Here is an 18,962-nt window from a genome sequence, read left to right as displayed (position 1 = left end):
TTACTTTACTAATATGGCTCCTTGGTTCAAGTGAAAATTACGTTCAAGTAGAGTTTGTCAGAATTTAGCTAAAAAGTCTAATAACTCCTTGTTTCTACAATTCAGGTTTATTTTATTTTATTTTTTTATAAATATTAATAATTATTACTTGAGGACTAATTTATCAAAAGGGAACATATCCGTTTTGCAAAAACGTTCAGGAGGAGAAAAAAACTAATTAGAGTAACTGCAAAATAGTTTTATCATTTTTTCTGGATGCAGAATTGAGCACAAACGCATTACAGGTCATGTTCCAGACAGACCCGCTCCAAACCTGGTCGGCGCCGCCGTGCAAACGTCTCTAGAGCGCCATTATGCAGTGACGTTCGAGGAAAATACAGTTTGCACCTGGAGTGGGGTTTTGTAGACAAATATGATAAGGAAAAAAATACGTCTCACATTTAATTTATTAAAAACAATCAATGTGTAAACATTTAATTTTGGAATACAGTGTACGTTTTCACTTTCTATCTCGAAATTATTTCGAGTTCCAGCTCCTCTGATTTGCTAATGGGTTTGGGGGCGGGGAGGGGGGGATTGAAATATCAAAATTAAAGTCACTCTAAAAATCTCTCTAATTGATGAATAATGAATCAATCTTTTTTGCCTGTCAAAATAAGGCAACAGGGTACTGATTATATTTCTAAATAGAAGTACAATCAAAGGCAGATCCAGGAATTCTTCAAGGGAGGGGCGAAATTGCATTTTTAAAACTTCAATTTTGGAAAAATTACGGAGGAGAGTTTCCGAACCCTCTCTCTCTAACATCTTCGAACATCATTTTAAAATTGCATTTCTGGAATGCAGTTTCGAAAAAATGAGTAGAAGAAAGTGCTTTAACCTTATTCCTTCCTCTAACGTTACCAAAGACGGTTTAAAATCGTGTTTTTAAGATTCAATTTTGCAAAATGTTGCAAGCCCCCGAACCTCTCCTCTCCCTTACACCGCGATGATAAAATTTCGTTTTAAAGCCCCAATTTCAAAAATTCGGGAGAGGTAACGTCATCAAAGATGGTTCGCAATTACGTTTTTGAGACTTCAATTCTAAAACATTTCCTGTCAATAGTTCTTTTAAGTTCATCAAAAATTGTCTTAAAAACACTTTTAGTACTTCAGTGTCTAAGAAATTGCTGGAAGAGTTCCTCAAGGGAGGGCGATCGTCGCCATGCATCGCTCCTCCCTTATATCCGCCCAAGAGTATAATAATAAAGAGATATTTAACCTTAATATCTGAAACTGAAATCAATCATTCTGAAATACGGAATCGTTCTAAAGACACTGAATTGAACATCTAAAACAAATACATGTCCAAAGCTCTTTTTTAAAATTCAATACACAAGAAAGAAAAAAAAAAGGGGGGGGGGAGAGAACCGAGGGCTTTCAAAGTCAAGTAGATACTTTTCGGAGCTTAAAGGTTAACCTAATTTATTGTCTGCTGTCTACAATGTATAAGTATTACGCCCAGGTAAATAATACATGCAAATGTGCATACCGTACTTTTTACGCATGATAAAATGAAGCAGTTGAATTACCACGAACGATAGTTAAAAGTCACAAAAAAGACATGTTGCACAAATTATAATACGACATATTCACCGCAAAAACCAAGATTTCTTGCACCTGCTATGCTCAACCTTGTACACTATAGACTTACTGAAATAACATTCACTTCTCCACATTAAGAACAAAAATGCTAATGTCTGCGTTAATGAGCATCACTTGTCTTCAGTGTAAAAGATTGCGCTTCTGACTAGCATATAAAAACACAGCAAGACAGTATTTTTTCCTTTAAGATGGGCTGCGAGACGGATTGCTTTCAGTGAGCTGTATGATTTTAATTAACCATCATTAAATATAATAAAAAGCTCAATTTTAGTTATTTGTTATTTTGTTTATTTATTTATTTATTGGAGATTTTCCTCGATATGGATTGTTTTTGATTGGTAGTGCTCGGAGCCTTTTTTGACTGTGGCGCCGTCGTGCGCCGCACGACTTTGCTCATAGGGACGGCGTGGCCCTGGTTCCAGAGTAAGAAATTTTCGTATTCAAAAAACAAGGAGATGCCGCCATCTTAATTTTGGATATGTGCATTTTTGAACGAAAACCCGAATGTTAAGAGTTGCAATTTCACCAAAACCCTACTATTTCACCACCTTAAAACTAGTGGATTAGGTTTTGGACCTGTGTTCTTTTGAATCAAAAAGTTTCCGTACAATAGATACATTAAGGGTATATTTAATTTTGTTTGAAATGAAAATTGTAAAGGATGGATTAGTTACCTTTTGATCAAAAAGTCAAACTTTAAATAAACAAGAATTTGCTCTTTTGGACTTCCTGAAAGCAAAGGATTCGATTAAGATCATCTGAAAGATACAGAAAATGCCATAAAATGATGTTTTCTAAAAAGTGGATTTGTTTGATAAATTACTCCTCATTCCTTTTTTCTCCTCAATAAATAGGGGTCTGTTCGAAAAGTATCCGACATTTGACAAAAGAAAAAACTGGCAACCTGGAGCGTTGGAAGTCTAATCACTCTCAAAAGACATTGTCTCTTTGAGACTCCTCACACTTCTCGTAGAGGTGCTGCCGTTACTCGAAACTTTCCGAAAAGACTTGTTTTGAATGGAGTATCGCTCCCGGTTGTCTTTACAACCACAACATCCTTTTTGCCTGAACTATCGTACCTCTCAATCGCCTCTTGAGTTTAGAGAACAGCCAGGAGTCGCAAGGGGTCATATCAGGAAAATTAGGTGCTTATTGAACCACAAGAGTCCGTTTTTTCCGGGGATCATAGAAACATGGAGCCTTGAAAAAAAGGGGGGGGGGGCAGCGAAAATAACAGTAAAAATTGCCTTTAAAGACCGTAATCTGACTTACACAGTATTAATATCTTTTCTGTATGAAAAGCCTATTCTGACAGCCAGTGAAAATAGCTCTACATCCAAGACGTCACCACTGAAATGAAAATTTTGCTCTTCCATTAATTGAGCTTCATAAATAGAGCCAATCTTCTGCGCAAGAAAAGCGAAATCTTCTTTCCAGACTTTATCGAGCCCTTCTCGCAAAGATGAAACAAAGTTAGCTTTGTCACTATCCAGCGATTTAGCGATAACTTCAAGTTCACTTCGAAGTTCCTGGAAAAGAAATATGAATGAAGTGAATCAGTAAGAAACGCTTTATGAGTACTAACAAAAAGAAAAAAAGAGAGAGAGAGAGAGACAAAGAAGAGAAAGAAAATATGCTAGCAATGTAGGAAACACGTGCAATCGACTGGGAAAAATATCAGAAGCGTAATCAAATCTCTAACTTTTAAGCATGAATCACTGCTCCAATACAGTTTTTTTTATTATGTTCTGAGATTCATTTCTCGGTAACAAATGAATAACGAAGAAAAAATATACACGTGTTTCGTATGTGTTGGCACGTACTTATTTGATTAGTACTGTAATTTTACTATATTTAGAATACTATGTTTAGAAATTTCATTAGTACTAATAATATAATACTAGTATAATTTTTAGAAGCAATGTTTAGAGGGAAGGTATTTGAGCATTTAGTGTCCTTATTCTTCATAGGGGATTGGTTAGAAGGTTTTTGAAATTTTCATTAATTAGTGTGATGGTAGCTTTAAAAAAATGTAGTTCAAAAGCATGTTTAATGCATTTGAAGATAAAGGTCAATGAATTTCAAAAAACGAGACAGACAAACTTGGTGTATCATGTCAAAGATCAGTGTAAAGTGTTTTCTGATGGTACCAGGCCAGTCATTTAAGGGGAGGGGGGAGTCAGGAGGGGAAAACTGCCGCCTGGTTTTGAGAAACTAATGCATTTACGCATATGTGGGCGTGTTTTTTTTTTTGTTTTTTTTTTTGTTGCTTTTGATATAATATATATTGAGCACATACCTACCCTTTGATTTTCCCTCGGGAAAATATGAAATGACAGGCCAGTCTGGAAACCCCTTGAAATAGTATTCACGTCACTTTAAGTAGTTTTTTTCCCTTGAGTTCTTAATGATTTTGTATACGAAAATAAAGCAATTATTCATTTCTATATTTTTCGTCATATTTTACAAGTGTCATTATTTGAAAAAGATGATTTAAGTCTGTAAGTATCGATCTGAACTTACTTAGGGGAATGTGGGGCAAAGTGAAATGGGAAACATTTTCACTCTGTTTATATCGCCACCTGGCAATATTTTAACTATGTTTTCAAACATGTAGTTGATTCCAGCAGAAAATAGTAGATCAACGTATTTCATAATTTAAGGACAGTGCCGACCCTTAGTAGTAGAGTGTCTACGGTAAACTTCGACGGAAAAAAAAAGTTTGAAAAATGCTAAATGATGTTTAAATAATGCTTTTGCATTTGAAAACCAGAACTTTCACTTTCAAAAAAAAAAAAAAAGGAGGTGCCTTTTGAGCCAATGCAATGAAAATTTAATCGGAAAAGAACAAAAAACACTTCCACTTATATGTAAAAACATTAATTTTTCAGAACCATGGAGCAATCGGCCCTTCCTGATCGACCCTAAATGACGGGCCTGTTTTGAACATCACTGACCGACATCTCGAGATATAATGCTTCAAGATCATCCATAGTCGATCGAGTCGTTTTATGCTTCCCCAAGAATACGCAATCTGTCATCAGGTGAGCACAAATATTTGAGTGTAAATATGTACTTACTTATATATTTATGCTTGTTGGCGTATTGAACAAGAAAAGTTCTGGAGGTTATGAAACAGAAAGGCTACTTTCTTTTAAAGTAAAAAATTTATGTATATTCCTGTTAAGAAGGAAAACAAACACTTTATGTTTCCGCAGAAAATATATTTACTTTTATTTAAAACTATATTTTATTAGTAAGAAATCAATTTTTCAGTATTTTTCCAGGAAGCCCTCATATTCGGAAAACAAGGAATTGGTTCATCCGGAAAATAAGGAACTGGTCTAGAAATTGGTCTATTAAACCACTTTCAAAATTTTCAGTACTTTTACATCTGTAATTGCGATTGCTCAACCAGCCGCTAATAAAACTGTTAAAAAACAACAGATTTTTGTTTTTAAATTAGGAATATTTGCAAAGCAGAACAAACTTATTGCATCTTTTCTTCTTGGTGTGCTGCGTTTCAAAGCTGACGCATTCTAAAAAATCATTATGAGAACCAAAAGTTAAAACAACACCGGTTGGATTTAACTTATCAAAAGTCAGTCACGCGAAAACACGCTGAGAAATTCATTCCAACTTATACAGAACAGAACGCTCTCGACTGCTCGTTTGCCAGTATTGTCGATCGAGCAGACCACCCACGAAATCCAAACACTAATTTCAGAGAACAGGATTTCTTCACATGTTCGGCACAGGAGTGATCAAAATAAAGGGGTATTATTAGAAAGTTCAAAGAAAAACATCTCATTTTTTGCAAAAAGGACAGTGGATGAGACGTTTCACATCACAATTAACCTTGCTAAGCTTTTTCATTTTCGGATGAAATGTGGGAAACCTAATGAAAAATGCTTTCCGTCGTTGGTGAAAGGTAATTTGTTTTAAATTTTAACGAAAATTGTTTTGTACTACAGTTTGGAAAGTCAAATTTAAACCGCTCATTTACCGGGTTGCCAAGATAATTGGCAGCACGGATGAGCTACTGTATTCAAAAAGCCAGACCACAACTCGTTCAAATTTAATGATAGCAGAAGAAAATGAGCGGATTGTTTTCAATCTGTGGTGGATTTTGCTTTTATGTTCTCAGGTGTTTACGACAGTATGGGTGGTCTATAAGAATTTGCGGAACCTATCACTTTCACAAACCAAGGCGAAAATTCGAAAAAAAAAAAGTATATAACGCACTCAGCAGTGGCGTAGCTAGACCCGACTTTCGGGGGGGGTTACTTCTTTTATATATATATATATATATATATATATATATATATATATATATATATATATATATATATATATATATATATATATATATATATATATATATATATATGTATAATCGCTTGAATTTTTTCCTTTCTTCTTTTTCTTTCTCTTCTCTTTTCTCTTTTGAGACTAACTTTTCGGGGTTTGTCCCATTATACGCCCCTGGCAGACTGTTGTAGTGACTATAAACTGAAGTTTTTTTTTTTTTTTTCTCATCCTGTAATTTCATGTCTACATAATTTGAGTTAAGAAGCCGAGAAAGATGCCCTTTTTAGGGGAAAGAGTGACTGAGGTACAGAATGGGTGTACATTAGGGTGGTTCAAAAATACATGTAAAAAAAAGTTTCTCCTAGATAACAGGACAATTTTTAGACTTGTGGATAGTAATATACTGGAAGAATTTTAGCTTCCTATTTTAGCTGAAAGAGGGTGCTCAACCTTCTCTTCCCAAACTTCATATGCATGGGGAGGGGGGTTAAAAAATACATTGAACTGAAAAAACAATGCTACATATTATAATATACACAAGTACATATACGTTGCAATAAAATAATTATTTACAAAAAAACAGCTGGAAAAATTAAATTTTTCTAAATTTGTGACTTTTCTGTGCTACGGCTAATGTTAAATTGAGGTGTCATTGAACACCCTCTTAAAATTTGAGTAAGAAGCTAAAACTTTTATAGGATAATACTATTAGTAAGTCTAAAACGAATAGAGGGTCCTGGACTCTAGCTGAAAAAAAGTTTTTTTGAACCACCCTCGTGTGTATTGGCGTTTTAATGAATTTATTGCTTTTGGGCACTAAGAATTACCTAGTTTGCGACATTCTGCAAGTGTATGGCAATCCTAGTATTTCTTCTATCTTCTTCTATCCAATGAGCCATCAGCTCAAAACCTCATAAGAGGACTGCGTACTCTTACGCCTAGCCTCTATCGTTTATAAATCCTAGTATTTGCCACCACGTTTGATCCGAAGCACACCATGCATTATTTTGCCATTTTGATGTACTTTTAATTAGAATAAGCCGTCTAACAATAGTTAAAAGTTCTTTTTAAATACAAAATAATCAGTCTAATGGTTAAATTAAGTCATTAAAAAGTAAAGCAATGCGCTATCAAAATAAAATTAGTCATTAAAAAACACTAAAAAAACTCATTTTCAATGCATAATTGTGAAACTTGAGAAGCAAATATGGAGAGTGAACAATGATTTTCTGTTTCGTCAATAGTTTGATGGACATAACATAAAACTTCACCTTGAAGTCAACCTTACTAGATACATTCCCCCACATTTTGGTTTTGTCCAAAAAACAAAAATACCAACCGCTCGTTGCAAAAGCAAAGTGTGTTCTTCCATTTGCCACAGCCTACCTATTCGATTCCGGATTTTTAACCAGTGTAGTCACTAACACTAAAATATATATCGAAGTTGTGTAGATGCTGAACGTGATATTTGATTCACGCTATAAAAAATTAAACCCAATAAATTAAAAATGGTGCCAGGAATAACAATCTAACTCTTCCCATTAATTCGAAGTTCAACTTTGAATTTTAACTCCTGCGTTATCTATTGATAGGCCCCCTGTTCAATTTGATTTTTGCTCGCCAGAATTTGTAAGTATAAAGTTGAGCAAAGTAAACTGCATACTTAGATCTGTCTTTAAATAGTGATGTTCCCCTCTAATTGGTACTGGTTAATATAATTATATTCAATTACCTAGAAAGTACAATTATCTATACACTTCAATGACAGGGGTCAGCATTGAATATTGGTCTATGAAAGGGGTCCGCTAGACATAAAGTTTGGGAAGGGCTGATATAAACCATACTAAACATTTGATGCGAATATTGAAAATTTTTGTGGTGTATAAAAAAATCGCTATTATAAAATGGGACAGTTCTTGTTATCAAAATTTCAAGTATTAATTGAGACTTCCTAATACTCAATGCAGTATTTACTTATTCAATATTAGACCTGTTTTGATTTTAAATTTCAAGTACAATTTTTCATACAGGGCAAAGTGTAATTGCATGCAGGGGGCAAAGTGATATTGATTTTTTTTAATTAGTTACTTTAATTCACTCACTAAATAATTTACATATTCATTTATTAATTAGTTCATTTACACATCCATTCATTTATTCATTCACTTATTTATTCATTTATTTATTTACTTATCTAATGATTCTTTCCTTCTAACTAATTTATTTATTTTTTTATTCATGCATTCATTTATTAGTTTTTTTAAATTCTTTTACTCATTCATTCATCTGGAGAAAAATATTTTAAATATGAAATAGAAAATATTTCATTAGAAAACTATTTTAATTATCACGTTGCCCCATGTATGAAACAAAAGTTTTTTTCCATTTTTATTTGAAGGTACAAATTCACTATCAAAAGAGAAAATAATATTTCGATACAATATCGGTTGTAAGTTGCATAGCTTTATTATTTTATTTTTGTATACAGTGATTTTCAAAATAGATTTCAAACTTGTTCCCCTCCCCCATTTTGAAAAACATAATTTATCTTAATTATTTCATTTTCCCCAGACTTCTCTACTAATATTAGCTGGTTTCTACAAGAAATATTTTTCGTGAGCAGTGATATAGCTAAGATTTATTTCAAGGCTTGAAAATATTTCTCGAAATTTTCTAGGGAGTGAAATGTACTTGAGAGGAGTCGAAATCTTACGAATATTCAGGGGTGCCCCCCCCCCCCCCGCTTCAAGCAAGAGCGCACCCCCTAAAAACCCCGAAGACTCCCAGAAGCAAGAGTCCCCCCCAAAAGAGAAAAATACCCCTCAAAACACTCCCCTAAAAATGTCAATGGCGTAGTCTCCGCCATGACCCCCCCCTCCTCTAGGTGGGCACCCCTGGAATAGTGAAAAATTCTATTTAAAAAAAAGCCAACTCTCTAAGAGGTGAAATGGAAGATGACAAGGGAAAGGAGAGATAAGTACTAAGTTTGGTTCTAAACATTTAGAATATTTGACATTCAAATACAATACTTCAAAATTTCCAACTGCTCCCCCCCCCCCCTATTTTCCCCGATGCAAAATTTTTTATTGAAAATATAAAGCGTTAAAACTCGCTTTAAATGTCTGAGGTGTATTTAAGCTTTCAATGCGCGAAATACTGTTGCAGTAGAGGCGTTAAAAATATGTTTGTGCACATCAATTTAGCTGCGAAAAAAAAAAAAACGAAATTATTTATTTTGAACAAAATAAAATTGGTGGAGAAATAAAAGCAATTAAAGAGATGAACTCTTTTTAATTGCTTTTATTTGTACACGTAGTCATATTTTTATTCATTTCATTCCACAAAGTTATCGACTGCTTCTTTTATAAATTATATTTATATATTTTAAACAAAAATGCTTGTAATTTAATATATAAAAACAAACATTTCCTTTTATGGCACATTTCATAGGTTTTCAAACAGTTTGGAAAAGTTAGATGAAATACACTGTAAAAACAATTCAGAAACGTTCCTGGAAAATAATGGGCAGATGTGCCCAATTTTCGCTAGCAAGATATCTTGCAAAACGAGCTGATGTGTGCATCACATGACTTCCTTTTACACCAATTTAATGTTATTCCCCATTATTGGCAATTTTAATGTGATTTAATAGTTAACTATCTAAATATCACCAACAGCGGCCAAATTGATTTAAAAAAGAAAGAAAAAAAGTCTCCAAATTTGTCGCCAGGTTGGCGACAAAACGTGGCGACCAAAAGACTGGCGATATATCGCCAAGTGACCGCCAAATTATAACACCACTTGAGTTTGCATCGGAATTAACAATGATTTCCCCACAAAAAGGTGTAAAAGATCCCCTTAGGAACATCCGAATGCAACCAAAAGGAAAGGTGCACAACTAGATCCCACTAGGAGTCTACGTACCAAATTTCACCTTTCTAGGACATACCGCTTTTGAGTTATGCGAGATACATACACACATGCATACACTGTAAAAAAAATTCGGAAACGTTTCTGAGTATATCGTGCAGCTGCGGTTCATGAAATTTTCGAAAACGTTTCTGAGTATTTCGGAATTCTCTTTCTGTAATGTCCGGAAACGTGTCTGAGTATTTCGGAATCCTCTTTCTGTAATGTCCAGAAACGTGTCTGAGTATCTCGGAATCCTCTTTCCGTAATTTTCAGAAACGTTTCTGAGTATTTCGGAATCCTCTTTCCGTAATTTCCAGAAATGTTTCTGAGTATTCTGTGCAGCTGTGGTTCATAAAAGTTTCAAAAACGTTTCCGAGAATTTTGGAATCCTTTTTCCGTGATTTTTTCTAAAATATAATTCTTTATTATAGTATTGCATACCATATCAGTTTCAATTCTTTCATATCTAAGAGCAATAATACAAGCAATTTTAGAATCATTCGTGGATTTTTTTTTTTTTTTTTTGGAATTTCTAATGACAAATAGCATGGTTAACAGCATAACATATGCACAGTTATAAATTTTTGAAAAATTATGAAATAATCTACTAGTTTCACTCCTAAGAACAAAATCGTCGGGGAATTGGAGTGGGGGTACCTTCTGAAAAGTGGGGATTGTTTGTTAAACAATCTTAAACTTCAGTTTTTCTCTCAATATTTTCAAGACAAAACTATCAACATATTGTATTTTTAATGCAGAACTTAAAAACATATCTTGTATCAAACTTGATAGCTTTTATCTTCGGATAAAATTGGACAGGACTTACCTACCCTTCGCGTTCCGGAATTCGTTCACCTCAAATCAATTTCTCTGACGAACAAAGTGTACCGAAAAGTACCAACAGAGAAATTGATGAATTTAAATATGACACCAAGTCCCCCTGCTGAAACCATTCGGGTTGATTCTTCTGTTCTTGCCCTTTCCAGCTCATCACAAATATAAATACTTATTCAAAATAGGTTACTGATTTTATTTTTACAGTGTGCGCAAAATGCATTATATATTTTATTTATTAAAACATTGAACTCTATTACATGATTATTCCATTTCATATATACGAGAGTACCCCCCCCCCCATAAGAGTGATGGTGCACCCATAAAATGCTATGAAGCACTCCCCCCCCCCCTCGAAAAAGCAACATCATATACATTATAAATCAAAGTATCATATACATTATAAATCAAAGTATCATATGAATTATAAGTCAAATACTTTAATATGGTGTAAAAATACAAAATTATTTTATTAAGTCTTTTTTTTTTTTGCTTTTGGTAAAATTGAGGCTCGTAAAACGAAAAAAATGAAGACACTTTTAAATACATACATGTATTTATTTGTTAAATAAATTAATACACATTTAACTAATTTAAAGCGTTTCGCTAATGCAAATATTTAAAGAGATATCGTCATTTAGATAATACTGAAGCACTATGTTCCTAATTACAAGAGATAGTTTTTTTTTTTTTTTTTACTTCATACATCTAGCTACACTGTTTACAAGAGAATGAAAACATGCAACCTTAAAGACGAACTATCAAACCTGACAATTTGCATATTATAACATTTAATTCATAATGCTTGATACATAAATGTTCAGCCAAATATTAACTGAGATTGACACATAAAAACAAAGTACACAATAACACTTATTTAAATTTTTTTATATGAACTAAATCTCTTTAAAGTAATAGAGTTGCAAAGCGACTTACCTATTCGTCGGTGGTGGTCTTTTGCAGGCTTTGGTCACCAAAAAGGTGATTTTTATGACAGAATAAAATTCTGCCAACAAAAATTACCCATTTGGTAGAAAGAAGAAAAGTATCCAAGAAAAAAGTAAATTACCTACACAAGTTATGCGACGCAATGAATTTACATGGCGTCCTCTAGGCAGTTATTTGGTTTTTAATTTCAGTTTATATTCCTTCCGCGAGCATGCGTCGAGAATTTGCACTTCGTACTTAAAAATAAGTGACATAGCTTCAAATTCAATCTCATGACGATACATAAGCAAGAAAATATAAGACTTTAAAATTATCTTCAGTGAATTCATGCGAGGAACAAAACTTCTACTAATCCCCTTGATGAGTGTTACTTCGCATACATGAGTCAGCACTTGTTTTCATTGCGTGCTTTCGAAAGTTTCAGTTTAGATTTGCTGCTGGACTATAAAATTGCCGTGTAATCTGCGCATGCGTCGACTCTTACTTTCTTGCTAAACGGGAAACGTTTCTGATTATAGCAGAAAACTGCGGAGGGCGTACGAATCTGTGTATTACGGAAAACTTTTTTGTATATTCAGAGAGTTTTCCGAGATTTTTTACAGTGTACGTACATACGGACGTCACGAGAAAGCTCGTTGTAATTAACTCGGGGATCATCAAAATGGGCATTTCGGGTGTCTGTACGTTCCTAGGCATATATTCACATGTGGTCGGGTCAAAAAAAAAAAAAAAAAAAAAAAAAGAAACTCAACATTGATTCGGGGGTGAGCAAAATGAAAATTAAGGCCTATTTTTTATGAAATTTTTTTTAGCTAATACAATACTTCCTTTTTCGTAAAAGGAAGTAAAAACAGGAACGTTTTCTGCTAAATGTCAGTAAGCTTTCTGAAATTATCCTTGAAATGTTCTGAAGAATTTGGAAATCTCCCCGGTTAAATCCAGTCATGTCTCGGGAATCTTCAAGAAAAATTTGATAGGTTAATGTAATTGATTAGAACTTTCCTGGTTAACCAAGAAACCTCCAGAAGCATTAATACAACCATGGCCAATGCTAAGACAGAATTGCAAGCAAGACCCCTTCTTACCTGTAATTCTGCAGCTATCCAGTGCGGGGGTGCCCACAGGGGGGGGGGGAGATTACGGCGCAAGTTGCACCATCAAAATTTTTGGGGGGATTTTTTAAATTATTATTTGTTATTTATTTGAAGTGATTTATTGATTTATTTGTAGTTTAAATTATTTATTTTATTTTGTTTACATTTTATTTTATTTATTTATTTAGTTTGTGTGCGTGTGTCATTGGCATAACACAGAACTTTTCTAGAAAAAAAACATAGTAATAGTAATTAAAAATAAATAAATAAATAAATAATATTTTTTAAAAAATAAAATAAATAAAAAAAAAGAGAGCTAAAAAAAGGAAAGAGAGTTGATAATTTTTTGGGAGGAGAGGGGGATTGCTCCATTGAGCTTGGGGGAGGGGGATGGGCACCTCTGATCCAGTGACTTATTTGCTCTCGTTGGGAGCTTACACAACCTGGACAGCCCGTAATCGATCTAAAGCCGATACCCTTAATAAACACCCAAAGTCAGTATTTAAACTGGTAGCTAAAAATATTTTTAGAGTGAAAAGTTTGCATTTGTGCAACCTGTCACAATTCAGGAAACGTTTTTCAAAAGATACTTGATTTTGCGGGGAAATAGATGAAAACCTGTGAAATCCCGAAACGCTACACGGAAATAATCATGGACGTTTCGGAATTTTTTTACCAGTATATGATTCAATTCTAAGTCAATGTTTTCAGTAGAGCATAATGCTTACAACACGATTTGTCTTTCGCAGCGCTATCTTTCTTTCAAGTGAAACACTGTACAAGTATAGAGTGAGACTTGGTGATAAACAGAGGAAATGACAATAAGTAACCAATACTTATCAGATGGCTAAATGTTTTGTTGCTTCAAGAAAACGTCAAACTATATCCAAGCCCATCATTTAAAAATTTTCCTGGAGGGGAGGGGGGGGGGGGTCAAAAGAGAGTATGTACTCAATGCATATTACGAAACAACAAAAACTATTACGCCGACATATATGAAAATACATTGATTTCTCAAAACCGCGAGAGGGGGGGGGACGATTGCCCCCTCCGAACCCCCCTAAGAGAAGACCTGATTATATCCTTCTCATTATCTTGTATATAAGCCATGAGTCAGTTACAAAGAAAAACAGTTTTTGCTTCACTAATCTTTGGAAAACGTTTTTATCTTTACTTAAAAAAGTACATTAATAATTAATTAATTATTGATAAAGGATTCAATGTATTAAGTAGATGAGCGTTTTATCAAATCTATAATGGAGTGTCCTTTTGAAGCAATGTTAACATACTGAATACAGCCAAGTGCCCATACTTTGGACAGTTTTGAACTTTTACCTTACGTAGAATATTAATCAAGTTGAGCAAAGTATTCTATTTTTAGGAAGAGCCTTTGTACTTAACTTAACCTCAGGGCAATGTATATATGTGTAGATATGTCCTTTGAAAAATAAAGCGAAAAAAAAAAAAAGATCATTGTCCCAAGTTAGGGTTCCTACTCCCTAACTTGGGACACTTAACATTTGATTTTTCTTTCATGTATGCAGCAATAAATAATAGTTTGGGACACCTATTATTATTGCAAAAAAGTTTATTTTACAACTAAATAAATAAAAAATAACATTAGATAGAAATAATGAAGTCTTGTATGCTGACACAGATTTCATAACGTATACTTACAGCTGAAAATATTGATTGTCTCCTTCTTACACTGTTAAAAATAATCTACTTAGAAACGAAAATATATCTGCTTATTTTTCCGAATCAGAATCTATTCGTAAATGACGAACACTGCTCAGATTCAAGTACGAAGACAAATTCAAAAGTGGAATTGCTTATACGCATGCGTGGTTAGGTATCTAAACGAGGGAAAAATTAACTCGTCACCCATGAAAGTGTTTCACTCAGCAAGTGTATCAATCTTCCTCTTTTTGAAAATGTTTTTCAATCTTTCTAGAAGAAAGAAGTACTAAGAATGTTAACACAGTTTGGTTTATTTCAGCTTTGAGTTAGAATCGCCATCTTCGATTTATACTACTGGAAATGCGAACGGAAACTTTTTACCTTGCATTTTAAATAACTCGGTGTGATGTTGTGCTGTTTGGAATGATATTAATTCGGATCGGCAATAACTTAATGCGAAACATAATTTAACTTGTTTCCAAATAGAAATTCATCTGTACAGTAACAGCATTTTTCAATTTAAATGTAACTGTCATGCAGGCGTGGGAGATGTTTCTAAAATTGTGGAAGCAGTATTTTTCTGTATTGTAACAGGTCAGTGTACAGTTTTTCTTCTTAAATTCATATGTATTTTAAAATAGCGTATCATTATGTTGGTATACTTATATTTTTCATTATTAATAAGAGAAACGATGAGCGAATGTGGAAATGAGTTTTTGCTTATCATTTGATGATTTTTTTAGAGTAATCATTTTTATACATTTAACTCAATTTCCCAAAGTGATATATTTCAACTTAAGTTAGACCAGATTACCCTTTTTGATTGAAAATTTGATGTGTAAAACACCACTTTAAGCGTATTTATTTATTTATTTTTACGGCTTTCATTGTTTAAGAACTTATAAAATGTTGCATATAAATTGTAAACTCTGTTTTCCTTGTTTTGTTCGTTTTTTAGTTATGTATGTCCAGATCCAGCTGGAGAAGCATTTAAATGGATCTTTTAATACAGTATTTGACATTTTTTTTACTGACAACAGCTCTAATGTTATAGATTTCTCCCGGATAAGAATGATTGGTTTCTTAAACACTACTTACTTTTACATGTCTTACCTAACATAATGAATTAAATATGTAGCTAATGTCAGTGACGTACTTTGCATGGGTGACACCAGGGCGGGCGGTAATTTGTGGTGTCACGCCCCCCCCCTACAAACTCAAGGGGAAAAAAAGGTTTTAATGTTCTATGAAAACATGAAATTCATACAATTTTCAGAAGCAACTACATTTGTTTTATTATGAAAATTTAAGCGGGTTCATGTACAAATGAAAACGATAAACGTTTTTTATATAACTAGCCCTGGACGCATATGAGCAGAGCCGTTGTGAGGTCTGAAAAGTACAGGGTGTATGAAATTGATGGACCCTTAAGTACTTCAAGCGTATTTGAAACACAGGGGAAAATAATGGGTTTCAGTTCTTTAGTTTTAGAGGAAGTCTCTACTTTGTTTAAGTCCTAAGTATTATATTCACTCCATGATGGTGGGTGGGTGCGTGTAATGGGGGCCTGGGGGTTCCCTCCCCTGGAATTTTTTTTTAATTTGTGGTCTTTAAAATGCAATTTAGCCTGATATTTTTTAAAACCCTGCAATTCCACTTTGAGCGACAAGTAACACCCGGGGAAGAACCCCTCCCTCCCGTTGCGACACCACTGCTAATGCTCAATATTTTTTTGAACTAGAATATGTGTTTTTATGTTTCACGCTTATTTAGGACATAAACATTATATATTCTGAAGAAATTTTATATTACCTGTAAATTGCATTTATGCAAATATTTAACATTTTTAAAACGTCATTGTGAACATAATGAATCGTGTAGACTGGAATGATGGTAATACCACTGAAAATACGGAATGACTGCCGATTTTATTAAACAGCTAAGCGTGATTGAAAATTACAGATTGAAGTCAAATTTATCTGTAATGTTCAAGCATGTGCAGCTCTTTTACAAAATCAGCAGTGAATCAGTTTCTACATCTCGTAGGAGCTGTGGGTTTTTGAAATTTATTCATTTTTACCCTTCTTTCGCCTTGCAGGTATGGGAGGGGACGTTGCGATTTCGGACGTCTTACATTTACTTTAATGAGAAATTGGTTTTGTACCTACATTAATTTATAGCTTTTTAAATTAGTGTCATTATATCCTATTTTACATTAAAATTCAACATAAATACTAAGTTCAATATTTACTACAACACCTTTGGTTTTTGATGCATTAGAATGCATATATTTTGTTTACTTGCTGACTCGCGACGCGTTCCGAAACCTGTGAGACTCCTTTTAGAATATTGCTCGCCACTGTCGAAGAAACACACTACTTGCTGATAATGTTATGCTTATTTGTGCTTTTTGGTATTGTTCACACAGTGGTGCCTCGTGGGGGGGTGGGAGCATAGCACAAAGGTGCGCATTTGAAATTTTTAGAGGGGTTGTTTTGAGGGGGTATTTTTCTCTTCGGGGGTCTTCGCGATATTTAGGGGGGGGGTGCGCCCTTGCTCAGAGGGGGGGGGCACCCCTTGTTCACATACCCATGTCTTTTCATTTTTCATCTTGTTCGAATCTTAAATATTGTGATGTAGTTTTAAGAACTGCCGTTGTGCCTAAATATAAATTATATAAATTTTTCATTGTTTCACTTACAATATACACTGGTGGACAATTGCTAAGGACGGATGACAATAGTAGCGTTAGCAATCACAAAATTGATGGCAGGGAAATATGAAATTAGCATAAGTTTGGGACACAGCAAAACGTTTTGTGAGTATGCGAATTTTAGACTACGGCGCACAGTGGTTCAAAACGACAAAAAAGCGGAAAAAATTCAATAACTTTGAATATTCTCAAAAAATGCTATGAAAAATTGTTGAAATTGTTGTATGGTAATATTTATCTTCCTGCTGGCTGATCGTATTCACTGCGAAACCCCGATTTTACGTCCCCCGAATCAACGTTTTCCCCGCGTTTTACGATTTTTATCATCAATTTCCAGTTTTTCCGTGTTTTAATAATATTAATTTAACCCGTATGGAAAGTTCATTGGTTATGAATTTCCCACATTTTACGTTCTCCCTTGGCAGTTAAAAAAAAAAGAAAAAAGTTTTAAAATTAAGCAACGTGTTTCCTTCTGTGCATTTTTAAACATAATCCACTCTGTTAAAAGATAATCTCATGAAAACAGAAATGCTACTGCTTCATCCGTAGCCAACCTTGTGAACCTTTCGGCTGCCAATGAAGATGAACAAGAAGAGGAAACACAACTCGTCTCTTCTTTCAATACTGTATTTAAGAGCTTACTAATAGTGAAAGACTATTTTCTTTATCATAAAGACCAGGAAAAAACTTTGCAAAGTAATTCAATCCTGGATGAATTCAATGACTCATTATTACTGACTATTTTCAACCTAAACGCCCGGATTCGTAACTTAATATGTTAGAATGATCTAAATTGGTATGCACAATAATGTTCTTTTCGCAAAATATCGCGTTTTTACCTTTTTATAAGCGTCATCGTAGCAGACTATATTATTATTTTTGTTTCCTTATCTGATTTTTGCTTTCTATACATTTCTCATACTTTACGTTTTCCCATATTTTATGTATTTTATGTTTGATTCAGGCCACTGAGAAACGTGAAATCGGGGTTTCTCCGTAGTTCAAATTCATTTCTGTTTTTAGCGAAAAATATAAATTAAATCAGCTGTATGCCACACGCAAGGTTTATTTATTGCAATTGATACCGTCAAACAATATTTTCTGGCAATGTTGACAAACTGAGAACAGCTTTATACTAGAATGATTTCGAAAAGGAAATCAGAAATTTCAAACGTTTGATGATTTTCTAATTTCATTGTTTTATGAACAGAATGGTTATTCAACTTTTCATACAGAATTATGTGTGAGTTTTAAAAATTTCTTTCTCATATGTATCTTCTTTAAAGCCGTACGAAACGGGTCCGAAAATTGTTATTTTCAGGTTACTATTGCATTGCATGTAGAATAATGCTCAGCATTAAACTATAACAACGTAAATCTGTTAAAAAAATCCTCTATATTTATTGATGAATGTTTCAAGAGCCCCAACTTTCGGAAATAGTAAACAAACGTTTTTAGGCTCTCCTGCAAAGTAGTGAAACTGTGACATACGTTCGTCTGGAGCATCTCAAGTTTGATGACCAATTTCTTTGATAAAAAAAAGCAATTTAGCCCCGTCATAACGTTACGGGTTATTTTATAGCTTACTATATTGGTGTTTGTAAATAGCGGAAATCAAACAAAACATCTGCCACGACCACAGTCGCAGGTGGTCGCAGCTAAAATGTTGCTGTTTATTTACAGGAAGTGTTAAACTACTGATATATGTAAATTTTAGCTCACCGGAAGTCGCCGATAAAAGTATATTCCACAGTATTTTTCATTATATTTTTTGGAAAATAATGTTTTTTTATTTTAGGTAGTAGTTTTCAATTTTCATGAATTTT

At 33.8% G+C, this 18,962-nt stretch overlaps 1 protein-coding gene across 1 annotated transcript in view; it reads right to left on the bottom strand.

The window, feature by feature from the left end:
• The window catches only part of LOC129231047 (glutamate receptor ionotropic, kainate glr-3-like), a 69,167-nt gene that overhangs the window by 12,508 nt on the left and 37,697 nt on the right, over positions 1-18,962 (bottom strand). Inside the window, exon 8 of the mRNA XM_054865295.1 lies at positions 2,917-3,173. Coding sequence (XP_054721270.1) covers positions 2,917-3,173 — 257 coding nt within the window. The remainder of the gene's footprint in view (positions 1-2,916; positions 3,174-18,962) is intronic.

The sequence above is a fragment of the Uloborus diversus genome, chromosome 10, assembly GCF_026930045.1.
Source record: "Uloborus diversus isolate 005 chromosome 10, Udiv.v.3.1, whole genome shotgun sequence".
NCBI classification, from domain to species: Eukaryota; Metazoa; Arthropoda; class Arachnida; order Araneae; family Uloboridae; genus Uloborus; species Uloborus diversus.
Note: the sequence above shows the minus strand (reverse complement) of the source record. Positions and strands in the feature narration are given on the sequence as shown.